The sequence below is a fragment of the Exophiala bonariae genome (genome assembly GCF_035927105.1).
Source record: "Exophiala bonariae strain CCFEE 5792 chromosome Unknown scaffold_18, whole genome shotgun sequence".
In the NCBI taxonomy this organism is placed as follows: Eukaryota; Fungi; Ascomycota; class Eurotiomycetes; order Chaetothyriales; family Herpotrichiellaceae; genus Exophiala; species Exophiala bonariae.
Window position 1 is genome coordinate 734,558 of NW_027042493.1, and position 19,238 is coordinate 753,795.

Genomic DNA, 19,238 nt, shown 5'->3' on the forward strand with positions numbered 1-19,238 from the left:
ATCTAGACATCGTTCCTGACACATGAAAATCCAGAGGCTTCATCTCAAATATGAAACAAATGGCAATCTATTTGATTGTGACCCCAAACCCAAGCATTCAAAGGCGCGCCTGTCTCCTTGCTTGCAAGAACTTGTATACATAGAATGCTGCACCCGCTGTAGCAAATGTTCGGTAAATCAAGAAAACTGCAATTGCGACATTGACCTTCTCGTAGTATCCAGCTAGCATCTTTCCCATTGCATGCTTGGGATTTGGACCAACACCAAGCCCACCAATACCGACGCGATGTTTGTCTAGTGATTCGCGACGTGCTAGCTTTATAGGTTCCGCCTCGGACACGGTGGGTACAGTCTCGTCGGGTACGACAGGAATCGCTTCTGTTGTCGCGTCGACGGCTGTATGGTTCGCCCAGGAGCCGGACGAGAATGTCTCGGCTGTGTTATGACGCAGATTTCGTGTAAATATATATACAAGGAAGCGAAGGTCGGGAACCGTAAAGGTGGGATATTTCCAGAGTCTGACCGCATTATATGGTGGCAGCTGATCCAGGAAGTCAGATAGCACTCCTAGAGTGAGACCCCAAAGGAGGATCGGTTGTTGGAAAGCCAAGGACTTGGATGACTCGGGAACACCATAGGGTGCCTGGGCCCAGCCAGAGACCGTGCCGAAATTGTCACCACCCTCAGTCGGGATAAAGCCCGGAATAGAGGAGGCATAGACCGATTCAGAGGGCACAAGACTCACGGCACTGAACATCATCTTGCCCATCATGGCGCGCAGGACTTTGTGGATGACCGGACCGACATGCTTGGCCATGCGACTTGATATATCTACAAACTCTCTTGTGCGAAGAGTGGTGGAGAGCAGTCCTCGCAGTGGTACCCAGTGGACCGCCGCAACTTCAGTCGGCTGCGGCTGAAGAGCCGGTACTGTCTTCCCAGTCAGGAGGAAGACGTATGGGCACAACACCATAAGCGTGTCTCTTCCCCAGGTTGTTGTGACCAATCGTTCTGGTAAATTGCCTGCGCGAAGGCAATGCGCTGTGTCTAGGTCAAGCCCTATCTCTTCCCTGGTCTCTCGCACTGCAGCGGCAAGGTCATCTGCATCTTCAGGGTCACGCTTGCCTCCAGGCAGGGCAGTGTGACCAGACCATCTATCACCAGCACGGCCAGCGCGCTTGATGAAGAGTAGTTCGGGGTCCCCTTCTTGAACCCATTCTTGAGAGAAGAATTCTTCGATAGAAGAAGGTGGTGAGGGCGGCTCGCTTATGTCTACAACCGAGCCATTGGTAGGAAGAACTGGTTTGAAGGCAGGACGGATTCGGATAATGGCGGCGACACTGGCACGCTTCCTGCAGCCGTCTGGGGTGGGCACGTGGGGATAGGGATTCTCACTCAGATGGGTTAGTAGTGATTGTAGAGGCTTTATAATGGCTCTGGACTCGTCTGACATGATTGGAAGTTAGACTGAGTCACACTTGAAGGTTCGCAACTCAAGTGGTAAGGATGGTGAGTCAGTTTGAACGGCTATAAAATAATTTATACCTTGCAATGCCGAGGCTGCGGGAGGCTGCAGAAGTTGGGGAAACAAAAGACAAGGCTCCGAAGAATACCAAGGCAGGTGACACTGAACAGGAACAATAGATAATCCGTGGGATTTAGTGGCCGAGGTTTAGCCAAAGCACGAGGGACAAATGGCAGGCATGATTGGTTGCTGGGCTGGTAAACCACCAATGCTTCCCCTCCAACCTGCGAATGCTTTTTGTTTTACACATCAAGTACCGGAGCTTGACTTTTTTTTCGTTATGCTGTATTTGGTTCTTTACATGACTTGAAGCTCACTAAATCACCTTCCACTACGACCTCTATCTCTACCTCTCTTCCGTCAACATGCGTTTCGGCAAGACCCTCTCCGATTCTATTTACCCGCCATGGAAAGACAAATATCTCCAATATGACAAGATAAAGAAGTTGTTGCGTGAAGATGAAACTTCTCCACAAGGTCGTGGAGGTGAAAGTGGCTGGACCGAGCAAGACGAGGAGAATTTCGTCCATGAACTCACCGTCACTCAGTTAGAAAAGGTTCATCAACACCAGGTCACGACTTTCAATGCCCTTAGAGATCGAGCTGCTGCTTGTGAGGCCAAGCTCCCAAACCAGGAGGCCGAAGACGCAGGGAAATCCGAGGATGACCTAAAGGACATTGCGAAAGAAACCCTGAAAGAACTAGATAGCATATCGAAAGAACTCAATGAGCTTAGAAAGTTTAGCCGTGTCAACTATACTGGCTTTCTTAAGGCTGCTAAGAAGCATGATAGGAGGAGAGGTCTCAAGTACAGAGTGCGACCCATTCTCCAGGTTCGGTTGGCTCAGACTCCTTTCAATCAGGAAGATTATTCTCCCCTCCTCTTTCGACTTTCCGCAATGTATTCCTGGGCGCGTCAAAAGCTTGGTGAAGAGGATGCAGATACCACGGATCCTGCTACAGATGCCCGATCGAAAGACACTTACAAAGCATACAAGTATTGGGTGCATGTCGACAATCTCTTGGAAGTCAAGACCTACATTCTCCGCCGATTACCGGTTCTCGTTTACAACCCTCAATCAATGAAGATTGTGGACTCAGCTCAAAAGGACCCAACTTTGACATCGATTTACTTCGACAATGATAAGTTCGACCTATATCAAGGCAAAGTGGACAAAGGCACTGCGGGAGATTCCGTTCGGTTAAGATGGACTGGTCAACTTGGTGATAAGCCTGAGATCGTGCTAGAGAAGAAGACGGTCGGTGAGGAGAGCGAGAGCAGAGATATTCGCTTAACTATCAAGGAGAAATATGTCGAGTCTTTCCTAAAAGGCGAATACAAACTGGAAAAACAGATTCAGAAGTTGGAAGACAGGCTTGGATCCGATGCTGAGGAAGTCAAGACATTTAAAGCCAATGTGGAAGAGATCCAATCTTTCATCAAAGACAAGGGGTTGGAACCAGTTCTTCGCGCAAGCTATACTCGAACCGCGTTCCAGATACCTGGTGACGATCGAATCAGAGTCTCTTTAGACACTGATCTCGCATTCATTCGTGAAGATGCCTTTGATTCAGATCGCCCTTGTCGTGATCCAGAGGATTGGCACAGGTCGGATATTGACAAGGAACAACTTGAGTATCCCTTTACATCTATCAAGAAAGGAGAGATCAGTCGCTTCCAGCACGCTGTATTGGAGATCAAGGTCAAGGAATCCAAGTTTACACGGAACAATACTTGGCTGCAGGATCTCATGAACTCTCATCTGGTTAAAGAGGAGAAGAAGTTCTCCAAATTCGTTCATGGAGTTGCACTACTCTTCGAGGACTATGTCAACAGCTTCCCTTTCTGGCTCAGTGACCTTGAGACTGATATCCGGAGAGATCCGGTCACTGCATTCAAAGAAGAACAGGTTCGCGAGGCCAAACAGGCCGAAGATGAAATGGCAGTAGGAAGTTTCTTGGGAACCTCCAAGTTCTCTTCCTCCATGAAAGGCAAAGCTGGTTCACCGGCGAAGGCACTGGAGCGTAGAATATCCGGCAACTTCTCACAATCTGTGCAATCACCTGCAAGACCGAAACCAGCCGACCAATTACAAAGTACCGCCGAGGAACCCGACTCAGACGATGATGGACTCCAAAGTGGCAATCAAGTTGACACCCAGGAATCTGGACGAGGTTTGCGATCATATCTACCTGCCTTCTCGAATTCTCGTTATGCTCGTCGACGTCGACAAGGTACTGCGTGGGAAGATGCACCTCTCCCTCCTGGCGTGAAGGATCCTGGTAACTGGATCAAAGACCAAGGCACACTCAAAGTGGAAGCCAAAGTCTGGCTTGCAAACCAGCGCACGTTTGTGAAATGGCAGCACATTTCTGTTCTTCTGGCCACGCTTTCACTCGGATTGTACAATGCTGCTGGCGTTGATAATAACATCGCTCGAATTCTGTCACTAGTCTACACGGCATTTGCGGTCTTTGCAGGTATATGGGGATGGGGAATCTACCTATGGCGAAGCAAGCTGATCACCGAGCGAAGCGGCAAAGACTTCGACAATGCAATCGGACCGTTCGTGGTTTCTGTTGGGTTGGCTTGTGCTTTGATCTTGAATTTTGCTTTCAAGTACAATGCTGCGATAGCCGATCATGGACACACGGGCAATTCAACGGTGCTGGGATCTATGGGAAGGCTGACGCCCACTGATATTGCCCAAGATATGTTTGTACCGGAACTGTGAATCTGATCATCGAGTATTGACTTGACGGCACGACAATGGGTATTGGTAGTCGTAGCAAATTAGCGGAGGCAGGGGGTACTGATGTTATCTAATCACAGCTAAGTACTGGTCATTATTGACTACCAGTCCTATCTCAGGACTAGATTGTGCATCTATATCTAATAGCATTGAAAAAGAAACTCTAGATCTTTCAATATGCCTAGTTCTACGTGTCAATATTCTATGCGTAATGGCGTTTATCTGGTATTACGAAACATTTCCATTGAGTTCAACACACTGGCTGTCATATAGTTCGTATCAGAGGATAATAATATGCCGCGCGAATTTTCCATCGCTTGTCTTGTCATGAAGACGTATTATCATAAGGTCCGTTGTGCTCAAAGTGCTGAGGTGATTCACTGGTGACTTGTCAGCGTCAGACCGGACCCAGGTATATGTCGATGCTATGATTCAAGCTGGTTGGACAGGCCGAATTCAGCTTACTGCGCATCGGGCACATAGTGGTGCGGTGGTCCTTTGAATGACGAGATGCCACACAAATTCGTGATGCCGTAATTTCCGCGTGATTCGCTGCTCCCACTTAGACGAGGTAGGCATGCACCTGAAGATTGTCGTGTTCTTGGGTGGCCATTTTCAGGGATGCAGTGAGATGTCGAGGATTCATCGTCTTGAAAACCCCGGCGTGCGGAAGTGCTTTTTAGCCTGGCAAAGCTGGGCACCGAGATTGTGTCTCATTTGTCCGTACCAATGCCAGTTTTGCCGGATATGTTCAGCCACAGCATATACAGTCAGTGATGATGCAATGCTCGATCATCGCGGAGTGACAAACAAATGTACTTGACATGTCAAGCTCATCTTCCACGTCCGCGTCCACCACCAGCCCCACCAAACATATTGCCCATTTGGCTCATCATAGCATTCATGTCCATGCCTCCCATATTTGGCATACCGCCGCCACCCATACCACCACCCATCATTTCCAACATCTTGCCCATATCTCCGCCCATGCCGCCTCTGCCCGCACCACCCAAAGCAGCCATCCGTTTCTGCATCGCCGCGAGCTGTTGTTGCCGGTTGCCGCCTCCAAGCATATTCTGAGCCCGTTGCATGTTCTTTTTGTTCTGACCCATGTTTTTCGCCAGGCCCGACATGACTTTGTGCTGAGTGAGGAGCTCTTCGACTTCGCGGACGGAGGTTCCTGAGCCACATGCTATCCGCGTCATCCTCGAGGGCTCTGAGAGGAAGATTTTGCCGTCTGAATCAAGCTCTTTAGTCGTCATGCTGTCGAAGATGTACACCATTCTCTTCAGCTTTTGGGTGCCGTCTTCGTCTGACATGCCTGCCATCATGTTTCCTAAGGCTGGGATCATGCCTGCCACTTTGGACAGAGGACCCATTTTCATGATGTTGGTGATCTGTTCTTTCATATCTCTGACTGTGAAGATACCTTCCGCTAAATGTTTCTGGGTTTCCTTCATACCAGCAGAATCTCTGGTAACCGATTGGATATGTTCGATCAAGCCCGACATGTCACCATAGCCCAAGAGTTTTGAGATGAATGGCTTGGGGGCAAATCTTTCCAGGTCCATCATATGCTCGCCTGTACCAAGGAAAATGATTGGAGTGTGCGTGGCAGCAACAGCTGATATGGCACCACCACCTGCCGCTCCACCGTCAGTCTTGGTAATGATGATGGCACCGAAGTCGGCAGTGGATTTGAAAGCAGCAGACTGAGCCTCAGCGGCTTGACCTATTGTTCCGTCCAGAACCATAATGGTTTGGTCGGGCTTAATGGCATTCTGTACCTGAACCATTTCTGTGAACAGATCTTCTTCTTGCTTGTGTCGCCCGGATGTATCAACAATAATGATCTCGAATTTCTCCTTCTTGAACCTCGCCACGCCTTCGGCGGCGACAACCGAAGGATCAGTTTGCGTTAGGGAGCCATAGTAAGGGATCTTAGCCTTTGTAGCGTTCTGCTTTAATTGATCGTAGGCACCTGCTCGAAAAGTATCGGCACAGACAAGGCATGCTTTGAATCCGCGCTGGGCATAATATCTGGCCAACTTGGTACACGAAGTCGTCTTTCCCGCACCCTGTAGACCCACAAACATGATAACATTCGACTTTCCCTTCTTGGGCTTGTATGGTTCGGCATGAGGATCGACCAACTGCACCAAATGATCGAACACAGCTTGCTGAATTAATCGTTTCTTTGCGTTTGAACTGGTGTGGGCAGGGAGGTCCTTGAAATTGACGGCACTTTGTATTGATTTTCTTAAAGTCTTAACCAGCCGTACATTGACATCTGCTGATAATAGTGCAGAGCATATTTCTTTGATCATGGAATCGAAGGCTTTCTCATCGAGATTGGGTTCGCGGTTGAGGTTGGAGACAGCGGCATTGATCCGCCGCCCCAGATCGGAAAGAACCATCGTGTGAAAGTTCTTCTGGTGCGACTATAGAGAGTGGCTTTCGTCTAGAAAACGAGACAGGGTCTTGTAAGGATGGAGGCGAATGTACTAGGTAGTCTCGACAGATGGCCCGTTGATGATTGTCGCTGCAGTACGAAGTGAACATGAATGTGGGGGAATTGGAGCCACGATTTATCCGAGGTTGTGCCGATTGCAGTCTAGAATAATTTCTTCCCAATTTTTGACCGACATGCGAGGGACCATTCAAGTCAAAACCACGCTTTCTACCCACGAAATCCCTGTGTATTCAATTCTCCAGATATGGCTCCTCTATCACAGAAGAAAAGAAAGTTGCAGGATGGTATGCGAGGCAAGACAGAACGACCCAAGAAAAGATTTCGCAAACAGAAAGCATATCACAGTTCTTCGGAGGACGAGTCCGACGGTCCAGAGGATGGGTTCACAGCGGTCAACCTGGATGATTCAGGTGACGAGGCACCGCAGAAGCCTCTATCCAAAAAGCCACAACGATCAGCCAATACGAGCCGGTCGGAAAAGCAACCGGTAGCAAACGATGAAGAAGAGGCCGAGGATGAGGATCCGGGCTCTGGTTCAGAGGCAGAAGACAATGAAGAAGGAAACGCAGAGGAGGAAGGCGATGACGAAGAAGAAGATCCAGAAGAAGACCCCAGCACAAATAGACGCAAAACCACGACGAAACGCAACGACCCGGAAGCCTTCTCAACATCCATCGCCAAAATTCTCTCCACAAAACTCTCCCAATCCGCACGCAAAGACCCCATGCTCTCACGGAGTCGCGACGCCGTCGAAGCCAGTACATCACTCGCCAACGAGAAACTCGAGCGGAAAGCCAAAGCCAAACTCCGCGCCGAGAAGAGGGAAGAACTGGAGCGAGGACGCATCAAGGACGTTCTCGGTCTCAGCTCAGGTCAAGCGGGTGAGGTTGCTGAGGAGGAGAAGCGGTTACGAAAAGTTGCGCAGAGGGGCGTGGTCAAGTTGTTCAATGCCGTAAGAGCTGCACAGGTGCAGGGCGAACAGGCCGCAAAGGAAGAGCGGAGGAAAGGCACGATCGGAGTGGAACATCGGCAGGAGAAGGTCAATGAGATGAGTAAACAGGGGTTTTTAGATTTGATCAGTGGCGGGAGTAAGGCGAGCTCTACGCCAGTATAGTACTCGTATATGGGTATTTCTAGTTTTGGAGTGACGAATATCTACCGCGAGGCGAATGCGGCTTTCCTATGGCTGCCATCATCTAAACCTTTCGATGAGCATGAGCCCCGATCCCCTGGCCACGCACGATAATAGTACAAGATCCATGAATTCCTAGTGGTTCCCCAACCACAGCCAACCATTGCCGGTGGGCGTTATATATACAGTTCAGGATTTGAGCCAGAAATCAATATCAGCTCTTCTCAAAATCCGAGGCCTGCATATTCCTTGTCATTTTCGGCAACTTGACCACCAACCCATCGAGCTCCGGAGACATGAGGACCTGACAGCCCAGCCGAGAAGTCTCGGTGAGTCCAAATGCCAGATCCAACATGTCGTTCTCGTCGTCTGAGGGTTCCTCCATCTTGTCGTACAGCTCGTCACCGTCGACTATAACGTGGCATGTCGAGCATGCGCATGAGCCTCCGCAGGCACCTGGATGGAGGAGAGCATTGTGAGCCTTCAATTCATGCTCCTCGATGAATATTAGGATATCTTCAGTGGTGTGACATACCTTCCATTTCTAGATCGTTTGCCTGCGCAATATCCAGCAGGTTGTCGCCCTTTGATACTTCGAATTCATGGCGGTCGCCGTCCTTGTCAATAAACGTCACATGCAACCTGTCGCGCTCAGTTAGAGCTATAATCTCCCTCGTATGTAGCAGTTGACTCACTCTTCACCGGGCTTGGGTGGGTCGATATGCCCATGGCTTAGTATCGGAGCAGTGGTGAACCTTCGCCGCGATATCTCCAGCAGGCGGATATGCGTCCGAATCATGCTCTTATTGACCTCGCGCTCCGCGTGATGGTGACGACAGCGCAAGCTTAGCGGGGATGCTGCCGTTCGTATCGCCCTCGTCGCGACGCGGTTTGGACGGCCGAGAATCGGTCGTGGTTTGGCGAGGGCTGACGAGTCCAGCTGTTGCTGGAAGGTCCTGGAGATGGTGGACGTGGTGCCTGATACCAGACCTCGAGCTGCGTTCCGCGCGGCCATCGTTGGGTCTTTCCGTATTGTCCGTGCAGGACCCCTCACGTCCAACGTCTGGCGTGCGTGATGCAAGAATCTTGGTCCCTGGATTGATAAGAGCCGTCCAGAGGTGGTTGTTGGGACGAGTTACAATTCGGACAATAAAAGTGTAAACTTCGAAAAGTGAGTCTCGGGGAGGAAATTCTAAAATCCGATGCCCGAGCCCGAGTGGTGGTGACGTAATGATTGTGGCCCCTTTATCGCTTTGTGGTGGCGGACGAAGGTTTGATCAAAGATAATTCATCAGTGATTCAAAAGATCCTCATGTTTTCAAACCCTCATTACTCAATTTGTTTATACCTAGAGTAATTGCTCACCTAAGTTACGTTGACCATTATCGCAAAAGTAATTCAAATCGTCGCTATTCGTGGTTGCTATTCAGACCAATGTCTGACTACAAACCGAGATATTTAGTCCATGTTCAAACAAGGCCCTCCCATGCCTGTCGAAACAGGAGAATAGGCTCAAATCCAGCCAACTGATCATTTCCAGCCGCTGTAAATGGAACATTCCACCAATCGTCGGTCCAAGTCTCATACTGGTCGAGTGTATCTAGTCCAAGGGTGGTCGTTGGTCCTCCCGAGACTGGTTGGGATTCAACTGATATTGTCGAGTTCAGCTCCATTGAATCAATCAGGGCTGGAAATTCCGTCCTTTTATTTGTGAAGTCAGGCAGTCGATTTCCCCATTCTGATGCTGAGTCTCTCCGATTCTGTGACAACAATGACTTGTCTACGGCCTGATACTCTCCTGTATTCCTCTGGCCTTTCGGGAGCGATGATGAACTACTGTCTCGTCCATCCAATGAAAGCGAATTTTCTTGACCAAATTGCCTTCTCGTGAGCTGAGCAGTCGCTCCCTTCAGAGCCGCAGCAAGCTTTTCATACTACTAGGCGTCAGCTTCGGGCTAATGGAGTGTTGGCTCATAAAAAGATTACTTACTGGCCGGCAGAGAACGTTCCAATACTGCTTCGAAGCATCCAACGTGTCAACAAACATCTGAACCATCGGCAGGGTACTGGAAACCTCTCGTAACTCTGGGATAAACGCCACCGGATTTTTACCCTCTCGTGATATCTCGAAGGACAGAAGAACTGTGCCGCAGATGAACGCACAATAGCCCAAAAGAGAGCTCAAGTAGGTCACATCGACACGACCTCGAAGGTAGTCTTTCAAAACTCCTCCAAATAACCAAGCGTGTCGAATCACGGCTTTCGCACTTGATTGCACAAGGGCAATATCAATTGTCTGATCCATTTGAGAACCTGAGAAGAGTGGCACCAGAGTGGAGTATAAAGTGATCTGCGAGAGGTGGTAAAGGCCGTCAAAAAACAAAAGTTGGTGAGTGAGCCCAAATGTTTGCTCCGATACCAATGATGCCAAAAGTCGTCTTCGATGACTCAACGACACACTTTCATATGCTGTGGTCGCGAGGTCGGACAGCTCACGGATCTCTCGCACTTTTCTCGAAGTCTCATAACTGGAGCTATCTCCAACAGACAGTTGAACCTTCGCCCTGCATGGTGTTGTCAATATTCAGCGCTCATTCCGAGGTCTCAATAATTGAACTCACCACACTCCCACCATTTTCATCATGGCTGCAGAAACGGGAGGCTCTTCTGTGTCATTTGTACCATAGATCCGTGACGCCACCCAGTTGCTATCCATATATTCGGTGAGCTTGATATGTGGTCCTGTTGGTGAGTGGAGAATGGTCGCCGGCAAGGGTACTCGAGCAATTTCGGACCATGAATATCGCATGTATGGTTCTGGTGAGGCAACTATGCACATGGATGCCCAGCATGCCCAGAAGCATCTTCGTTTGAGTTCAGCCTCAAGTGAGAGGTCATTTTCGGCCGAGCCGTCGCGCTTGCCTCCATACTGCATGATGACACAACAACGATATGCAAGGGCTGGGAACGAGTCAGAAGAGAACATGAGTAATGAGGGTCTTGCAGCAAGTCTGTAGGATGAGCAAGGTCTTCTAGAGAGCTCTTACCCAGTGAAAGGTCGCCACATCGTGGCATGCCGGTGCCGTACCAGTATGGAGAGAGCACTTCTAAAGCTTGGACGACTGACAAGCTTGGGTCCGGAATTGCCAATGCCATTGCTTCACTGGAAGCAGCCTTGGCCCAGCTCAAGCTACGCTTATGGAAGATCCTCAGCGCGGTAAGCTCTGAGAACTCCATTGACTCAAGGTTTCTGTTATCATGATTCGGTGAGAGGAATCTGATCCTGGCATTAAATTCGTGATCATTTGAATCGGAGGGAGATCGCATACAAAGCAGCTGTGCCAAAGATCGCCTTGAGCAGATACGGTGGCACCTGACCTTCGACATATTCCGAGAATAGCTTTGGCTTCCAGAAGAGGAGTGAAGCATTATAAATACGGGCAAAGTAGATCTCGAGTAAGGCAAGACCAGCTGCGAGAGGAGGTAAGGAAGATTCTTCCAGCTCGATTCCCGTTTCGTTCTGCTTCGGTGTGTCACCTTTCCGAAGTTGCGAGGCATACGACTATTGCACAACGCGAGATCTTTAGCAGGAGAATCTGTCTTGTATCAACTAGATCAACTTACATCTGTGGGTATGGAGGCTTGGTGCATCAGGTGAATTTGGTCCTCATGCAACATAGAACTAGGCGTCGACGCGTGGTGGTTCTCATCGACAGGATCTACTGCTGACGACATACTAAGAGCTGGTCTCGCTGCCCAGTTACTGGCCATTGGACCTTCGCGACTACCATCAACCGTGACTCTTCTCATGGTTTCATTTGTTCCGGATAAGGATAGACTCCTCGGAATCGCTTGATCAACAGCGGTTGCATGACTTTTTCCCCTGGACGCTGCAGAATGCAGCGGTCGTTGTTGGTGGCCAAGTGAACTTTGTCTATGCTGCAACTTTACCTTGCGTCGTTCGCCGACTTCAGCATATTCGCATTTGGCCTTCTGTTTCGTACATCTTTGACAACTGGGACGCTCATGGCTGCACTTGAGCTGGAAGAACCAAGATCAGTGTCTTCAAGATCAACATGTAGGCTGGAGCAAATTTACCTTTTGGCTCCGACATCGTTGGCAAGCTATTCGGGATATGTGCAACTGCGTACTCTGCGCCTGCTGTGTTGCACTATCCGATGCCAACGAGGTTTCTGATTCATCCCGTGTGATCATATTACCAATAGGCATTTCGGACATCAATCAAACATAGATCGAGTCAAATTTTCGGACCGTAAATACCCAAAGCGCGAGGAGATCGATTGGGATTGATGAGTCGTTCGGAGTCTTACGGAGGCGCTGAATACGAGCCTCCTCAGCCCACTTCCGCCCCGACCTCAGGCTGGAGCTTGTGAAGGCCGAAAATTGCGGGGGAGCCGCAGCGCCCAAAGTCAATCGCCACAGCGATCATAGATCTGCGCACCATTCTATTATGCGCTCTTCATCTTCCTCACCAGATATGAGATGGTGTATGATGTTCCAGGTTGCAGCTCTTTGACATACGATGCCTCGCTCCTTATCTTTCTAGATGCCTACCTAGCCTGGGCATTTAAAGCGTGGATGGCTTTCCATCTCTGGTAAACCACGATACTTGGTCCTAATGATCAATACTGGTGAACTGATTGGCCATATCTTGTGCGTTCCTGGGTTCTGTTGAGTACCACATTTTGCCCGTTCCTCCAAAGCTGGATGTCGCTCTGTCGCTCTGTCGCTCTGGGAATACGGGGATGGTTGGCACTGACTAAGTGGCCTCATCACCAAACTTAATACCCTGCAAAACTCAGATCTGAAATTCTATTTCTTCGAGGTTTATCACGAGATGTTACTCAAAGGCCCTGGCTGTGCAGCTTCCGGTGGAGCAAGATATTTTTATCTGTCCCCGACAAACAGAAGAACCACACAGTAGGCAAGTGCTGATTCCGGCATACCAGCGGCTTCGGCTATGAAGCTGGAAGTAGCTGTAAACCCGCTGGATGCGAGAACTCCCTGTCGGGTCTGACCTTGAATGTAGCAAACAATACCAAGGAGCGTCGTATCAACCACCATTTCTGCACCGAGGGGAGGACACAAACAATCCACGAGTTCATGAGGGAATGAATCCGAGGTTGATGCTTTTCAACCCTGTCTTCCCACGACCTCGTCGCGTGGCATGCCCGCATGGAAACTGCCCATCTAAGTTTTGCACGGCACATGGCCCACAAAAGTACTACGATTTATGGGTCCAACTATCTCGAACTCGAAGATAGCAAACCCCAATCATGCAATGTCCGGAGAAGCCGAGTGGACTAAGAGTGATATCCTTGGAAATGATTCGAGTGAGATCGCTAAGACGCCCAGGCGGCCTATCGACCAAAAAAATTAGAATAGTGCTGGTCTGGACCTTGCGCTCTCCCACGGATTGAAGAAAACACCCACTATGTCGCGAGAATCTGACGCCTTGGAATCGTACGGCTTCTAGATCTTTGGCCGGTTCTACAAAGAATTACCGAATTCCTGGAAAGGCTTTGCTGGTTTAGGAAGCCGTCCCAATCCCAAGGCCACCGGCCGTTAACACCACCCACCCCCTCTTTTCTCGGTTAGAGCAATCAATTTACCCATGAGGCTGACTCGATCTGAAGGAGACTTACTGGAACAGCAATGCGCAGTTTCTTGTGTTTCCCAGGCCAAAGTTATGGTGAACTTGAATCCCAATATCTATGAAGGGTTGAGCAGGCCTAGAAGTGGGCTGATAATGATAGCCTATCCCGGGTTTCCACGCTATTGAAAATGCCCCAGAATATGAAAATATGTCCAGCCGAGGCCTAACAAGCTTGCGCGGCAGCTGTCCCTGCGGCCCTCCAACAGAAATGGTGATCAGACTTCCCGCAAAGAACGGACCACGATCGGTAATCTGATACCACGATCTCCTCTTGTTGCATGACACTGGGTGGTCTGGGAAACTTGGTAGTCAGCCCGCGTCGATAGATTATGCTATGATTAAAAACCGGGGGGTGGGGGAGCAACGGGACAAATCACCCTCGTGGAGTTACGGAGGCTGGCTAACTGGATTAAGCCATCGGCAATTGCACTCATCATGAAAAGACCGGATCCGTGGTTAAGAGCTCGCAACCGAGTGCTAGGGCTCTCTGTTACCTGTATCTGTACACAGGGTCATGATTGCACGAGTTGGAGCGGAATTAGGGAATGACTGCTGAATCAGCTCCAAAGCTCTGGGAAAAGACCTAAGTAAGCCAAGAAATGCCCAGAGCTTCTTGCATTTTGTGGAAACCGACACATCTATTCCGATAGGATGAATTGGACCGACCGCCTGGTGTTGGTTCCCCATGGTGGTCCTAGCCTGTTGGGAGTTCAGTATCTACTCCATGGGGTAGTATTCGCTAAACAGGGTATATCTTCTCGATTGCATCCGCCTGGTCTGGGGCAGCTCTGCATGATTCTGACAGGCAATCACTCCTTCGCGAATTTCGCTCTCCCAGAGTTTCATTCTCATCCAACTTGCAGCAGCTCTAGCATTCCCCAGTCATGACCTCAAAAGAAGTGTCGATTGATGTGGACCCAGACGCAGACAATGTACAGCACCTAGAGGCTCAAGATGCGCTGGTTGTGGTTGATGAACAAGTATCCAGAAGGGTTGTCCGAAAATATGACATCCATCTGTTGATTTTCTTCGTTCTCATCAATCTATTCTGCTTTATCGATCGAGTCAATATTGGCAATGTCAGGCTTCTCGGTCTTGCCGAAGACCTCAAGCTCAATGTCGGTCTACGATACAACATCGCGTTGATGTGCCTCTTCGTACCTTACTGCGTGGTCGAGCTTCCAGCAAACATCCTTTGCAAGAGAATTGGAGGTCACATTTGGATACCATTCTTGGTCTCAGCTTTCGCAATCATCACGACACTGACCTCAGTCGTTCAAAACCGAGGTGGACTTTACGCTGCTCGGTTCATTCTTGGTGTCGTTGAAGGTGGCGTCAGCCCCGGTCTCATCTGGCTATTATCCCAATTGTGAGTCCATCACACTGCACGGCAGCCTTCTCTTTGTGTCCATCACTAATTACCATACTAGCTACCGTCGACAGGAGCTTGGGTTTCGTACGAACATTTACGTTTCTGCCGCTTCGGCAAGTGGTGCCTTCGGTGGATTGCTCGCTATCGGCTTGAGCAAGATTCCGCACTGGGGGCTCATTCATACATGGCGGAACGTATACTTTTTCGAGGTATTTATTTCATTACTGAATTCTCTTAACACTATCTCTAATCCAAATCAGGGTGTTATTTCCCTACTTATCGCTGGTGCCTCATGGTTCTTGATCCCGAGAGGACCAGAAACTGCAAAGTTCTTAACCGAAGAAGAACGAACTACAGCGGTAAACAGACTCCTGGTTGACTCTGCTGGAACCGCAGAACTCGGAAAAACAAGCTTCAAACATATCAAGCAGGCTTTAAGTAGTCCTCATGTCCTTGGGAGTGCATTTGGCTTCTACTTGACAAAGTGAGTATCCCACCATCAATCCTCGTTTCGTGATGAAGAGAGCAGGGCACTAACGATTCTGCAATAGTACTGTGGCTCAATCATTCGCCGTTTTCGTTCCATCGATCATCAAAGGAATGGGTTACTCTAATGAGAAAGCTCAGCTGCTCTCTGTTGGTCCTTATGTAAGTCTCATCTCCTATGACAAACCCAGGGGCAGTGTTTCAGTATATGATGTAACGATAGCTGATCCTCATCTTCAAAGGCTGTGGCCTGTATAATCTCTATTCTCGCTGGTTGGTTATCCGACAGATACAAGGATCGTTCGATGGTGATCATCATTGGTGCCCCTGTCGCGATCATCGGTTTCTTCATGCTCGAATTCCTCCCCAACAACAAACCGGCCGCTAAATACGGGGCCCTCTACCTGGCAGCAACAGGATACTATTCGTTCTATCCAATCTACCTGACATGGGTGAGTCCATATTCGTTCTAGAGTTTTAAATGCCAAAATCGGAGTAGAACGAGCTAACATTCTTCCCTCTTCAAGGCTGCCAACAACTGCGCCACACCGACTGTCCGCGCCGCTGGCGTTGGTATTGTCTTCACACTCGGCAGTTTAGCCGGCGTATGCGCACCGTGGATCTACTTACCTTCTGACGCACCAGGCTACCGCACGGGTCACGCCGTTCTGCTTTCCTTCCTCTGTGGCACTTTCGTCACCGCCATCATCTTGCGCTTCTACTGCAAATGGGAGAATCGCCAGAAGGACTTGGGTAAACGTGATCACTTGTTGGTGGGCTTGACGAGGCTGGAGGAGCAGGAACTGAGTTCCAGACACCCTGCTTTCCGCTACATGCTTTGAAATAGATTAGTAGCTGGATATGGTATTCGAGATGTGGCTTTGATCAGGCAGACCAACAAGAGAACGCATAGTCAATTGGGAATCTATCTGCACCAATATAGTACGAGTGTTCACTACCATTATATTCCATGATCTGCGTTTCTACTCGTGTCAATCCTGCAGTAGATTGATCGCGAATAAAAAGTTGAACTGGCATGCGAGTGCGCGGCGAGCCTCCGCACAACCGCTCGTCCCTCTAGAGCCATAGCCTCGCCACCAGCCTCGTCTGAACCACTAGACAACAAAATTAAATGGTGCGTACCGAGAGGATGTTGAATCTCCAGAGTTATACGATGTTAAAGATCTCATCTACAGCTCAGGGGATGAAGATAGTTCCCCCCTTAGCCTTTGGCTGTTTAGACCTTTTTCGTCCGTTCTAAGATACTAGTCAAGACATCCTTCTTCAGGAGTAGTTTAGCATCATGAATGCTTTTGTGCATTTTGATCCGGTAAAGGAATCCTCCACACCTTATGTTCAGCGTCGTCGGCCTGCTCCGCCAGATTCGGTACCTCTATCTGCCATGCTGATAACTTCACTGATACCTGCAGCCTCCTGCTCATCCTCAAGGTCACGAATTTCCTCTCTGCAATCCCACCATCTCTCTTCCGACTGTTCAAACGCCTTCTTCCTGATTTCCTTTCCCGATTGTCCTGAAGCTCCACCTTTAGACTCCAAGACCAGCTTTTGCCAATCCTCCGACGTCCGAGCGAAGAAGTCCCGCAGAGCTTCGAATGGACGCGGGAATGGCCGCGAATCTTGCTGCGCGCTGGTTTCGGGTTCGGTCTCGGTGACGGGTTCTGGTGTCGTTGGTGTAGTAGAGGGTGTGTCAATGGACATGGCATCGTCGTCGTTTTCTTCCATCTCGGAATCTTCATCTTCTTCACCGTCTTCGTCGTCATCGTCCATTTCGTCGTCGCTGTCTTGCGCTGTCACGCCCCAGTTGGCAGGCTCGTTGTAGTAGAGTTCTCTCACGCCGTCTAATTTGTCGAGATTGATACTGTACAGGTCGCAGAAGGTGATTTCGATGTCCTTCTTCTCGAATGTCCCTCCAAATATGAAGAGAGTGTCGTCTTGGACGGTCAATTGCGAGTTGAAGCGAACATGAGGCATCTCAAAGCGCACGGGGACATCCTTCTTGTTTATTGCTTCTGGTTCCGGCTCGCGTTTCTCAAGCTGCATATCATCAGCATCGGCAATGCTTCCTTTCGTCTGAAGAGCGGCCAGATTACGAAGAAGCTCCTCCTCATCTGCTTTACCCCGGTCTCGACCACGTGCCGCTTGCGCTTGCTTTTTGGCGCCACCAGTTTTGGGTCTTCGTAGTGCAAGTGGAAAGAAGCGATTGCGGTCAATGTTGCAGATGAAGAGTTCGTTGAAAAATTCGCTGTCGATTCCCTCCTCGCTTTCCTCGACGTCGTGCACACCCCCGAACGCAACACCGCGCCCTTTGTGGAAAGCCATGGTAGATCCTGCTCGCACTGGATTGGGTGCATTTGCCGGCCGCTTTCTTCGCTCCCAACGTACCGTCGGTGGAGTTCCGCTTGCTGCTTCGGCTGGAGGGGCAGTGATCCGAAGGAACCAGGTGTCTTGGTGCACAAGTGGTTTGAGTATATTTCTGACAACCGCCGAGCCGGCTTTCGCTTGCTTGGTATTCGTGCTTACCGCTTTGACTCTTGAGTAACCTCCGTATAGCACGGCACCGGACTCGTGAGGAAGGAAACTGAACGAAGACCGAGGGTCCGGTTTCTGGGTGGCTGGAGGTAACTTCACTTCATGCCAGATGTTTTCCTTACAGTCGTAGATCCATGTATCATTCAGATATTTCGTCTGCTGGGAGGTGTCCTGAAACCCACCGAAAAGAATGATAAAATACTTGAAATGGGTCATCCGGTGGCCACTGCGAGCCGGCGGATTTTTCCCTTTGCCCTTGGGCTCAAGCTTTGACCATTCTCGGGTGTCTGTGTCCAGATGCCAGAAGTCGTGATAATGATAGAACTGGTTTTGTTTAGGAGAGGAGAACTCTCCTCCAAAGACATAGATGCCGCCGGTATTGCCACCCCTACAGCTTGCGTGGCCACTTCGAGGAAGAGGACTATTGCCCGATGATATTTGACGCCACTCACCCCTATCGATCTGATAGACGAAGAGGTCGTTGTAGAAAGATGCTACACTGCCATCATGGTACTCGCCCCCAAAGATGAACAGCTCATTCCGGTTGGACGGCGAAGCTACAAACGTACTGGACGATCGAGGAGGCGGAGCGCCGCAAGACTGCTCGGTAATCTTCAAGAATTTGGCTTGCTCCTCTGCATATGCGGCGAGTACAGCGTCCAGATCAACGTCGTCAGCATCTGAATCGTCATCAATAGCCGCAGCTGCTTTGGCCTTGCTCTTTTTTTCGCCCTTGGCTGCCTTTTTCGATTGCTTGGCCAGCTTCTGTGCTTTCTGCTCCGCTGACTTGGCTTTCTTTTTAGGAGCCATATTGCAACAGCTTGTTACTCAGTATATCCATAAACTAAGCAAAACCCACCTCCTTGTAAACTTATCTGCTAGATTTTATGGGGCTGTTTAGAGTGGATGATGAATCTTGCGACTAACTGATTGAGTCGTGTGCCCGAACGTTCATACCAACTTGGATAATCTTTCTCTCGGCTCAAGATAGATTGTGTTCTTCGTTATAGTATCTGACTGTAATTGTGGTGTGTCCATGCCCCGGATTCATTATTGATCTTTTCGAGTTTGAAGCCAGGCACTCAATCTTTGAGTAAGGACGCCGCTGTTTTAATGGGGTATGGCTTGGCAATCTATAGCGGCAACTTCTTGAACTTGGCCCGCACCTTCCACGTTTGCCTCTGACGCGTGTGAACGCGTTCCCACGAAGTGATATCCGAAGATATCCCTTCAAGCCTCGTGGTCTTCACCTCATCCAAACAACATTGCA

The 19,238-nt window shown here is 49.5% G+C and overlaps 7 protein-coding genes across 7 annotated transcripts; 3 read left to right on the forward strand and 4 right to left on the reverse strand.

Annotated features, from left to right (window-relative positions):
• Positions 1-97: 97 nt before the first annotated feature.
• On the reverse strand, positions 98-1,453 carry LTR84_004199 (uncharacterized protein; the record flags this gene model as incomplete). The annotated part of the gene is made up of 1 exon (XM_064847777.1): positions 98-1,453. One exon carries the CDS (start codon positions 1,451-1,453, stop codon positions 98-100), a length of 1,356 nt encoding a protein of 451 aa, XP_064704889.1.
• Positions 1,454-1,890: 437 nt separating this feature from the next.
• On the forward strand, positions 1,891-4,260 carry LTR84_004200 (uncharacterized protein; the record flags this gene model as incomplete). The annotated part of the gene is made up of 1 exon (XM_064847778.1): positions 1,891-4,260. One exon carries the CDS (start codon positions 1,891-1,893, stop codon positions 4,258-4,260), a length of 2,370 nt encoding a protein of 789 aa, XP_064704890.1.
• An 851-nt stretch (positions 4,261-5,111) lies between these two features.
• Positions 5,112-6,695, reverse strand: LTR84_004201 (uncharacterized protein; the record flags this gene model as incomplete). Its single annotated transcript, XM_064847779.1, has 1 exon — positions 5,112-6,695. The coding sequence occupies one exon, from the start codon at positions 6,693-6,695 to the stop codon at positions 5,112-5,114; it is 1,584 nt and encodes a 527-aa protein (XP_064704891.1).
• A 300-nt stretch (positions 6,696-6,995) lies between these two features.
• On the forward strand, positions 6,996-7,865 carry LTR84_004202 (uncharacterized protein; the record flags this gene model as incomplete). The annotated part of the gene is made up of 1 exon (XM_064847780.1): positions 6,996-7,865. The coding sequence occupies one exon, from the start codon at positions 6,996-6,998 to the stop codon at positions 7,863-7,865; it is 870 nt and encodes a 289-aa protein (XP_064704892.1).
• A 232-nt stretch (positions 7,866-8,097) lies between these two features.
• On the reverse strand, positions 8,098-8,898 carry LTR84_004203 (uncharacterized protein; the record flags this gene model as incomplete). Its single annotated transcript, XM_064847781.1, has 3 exons — positions 8,098-8,339; positions 8,419-8,525; positions 8,579-8,898. The coding sequence occupies 3 exons, from the start codon at positions 8,896-8,898 to the stop codon at positions 8,098-8,100; spliced, it is 669 nt and encodes a 222-aa protein (XP_064704893.1).
• Positions 8,899-14,444: 5,546 nt separating this feature from the next.
• LTR84_004204 (uncharacterized protein) lies at positions 14,445-16,260 on the forward strand (the record flags this gene model as incomplete). Its single annotated transcript, XM_064847782.1, has 6 exons — positions 14,445-14,929; positions 14,991-15,141; positions 15,193-15,416; positions 15,484-15,580; positions 15,715-15,870; positions 15,946-16,260. 6 exons carry the CDS (start codon positions 14,445-14,447, stop codon positions 16,258-16,260), a joined length of 1,428 nt encoding a protein of 475 aa, XP_064704894.1.
• A 514-nt stretch (positions 16,261-16,774) lies between these two features.
• Positions 16,775-18,778, reverse strand: LTR84_004205 (uncharacterized protein; the record flags this gene model as incomplete). Its single annotated transcript, XM_064847783.1, has 1 exon — positions 16,775-18,778. One exon carries the CDS (start codon positions 18,776-18,778, stop codon positions 16,775-16,777), a length of 2,004 nt encoding a protein of 667 aa, XP_064704895.1.
• Positions 18,779-19,238: the final 460 nt, after the last annotated feature.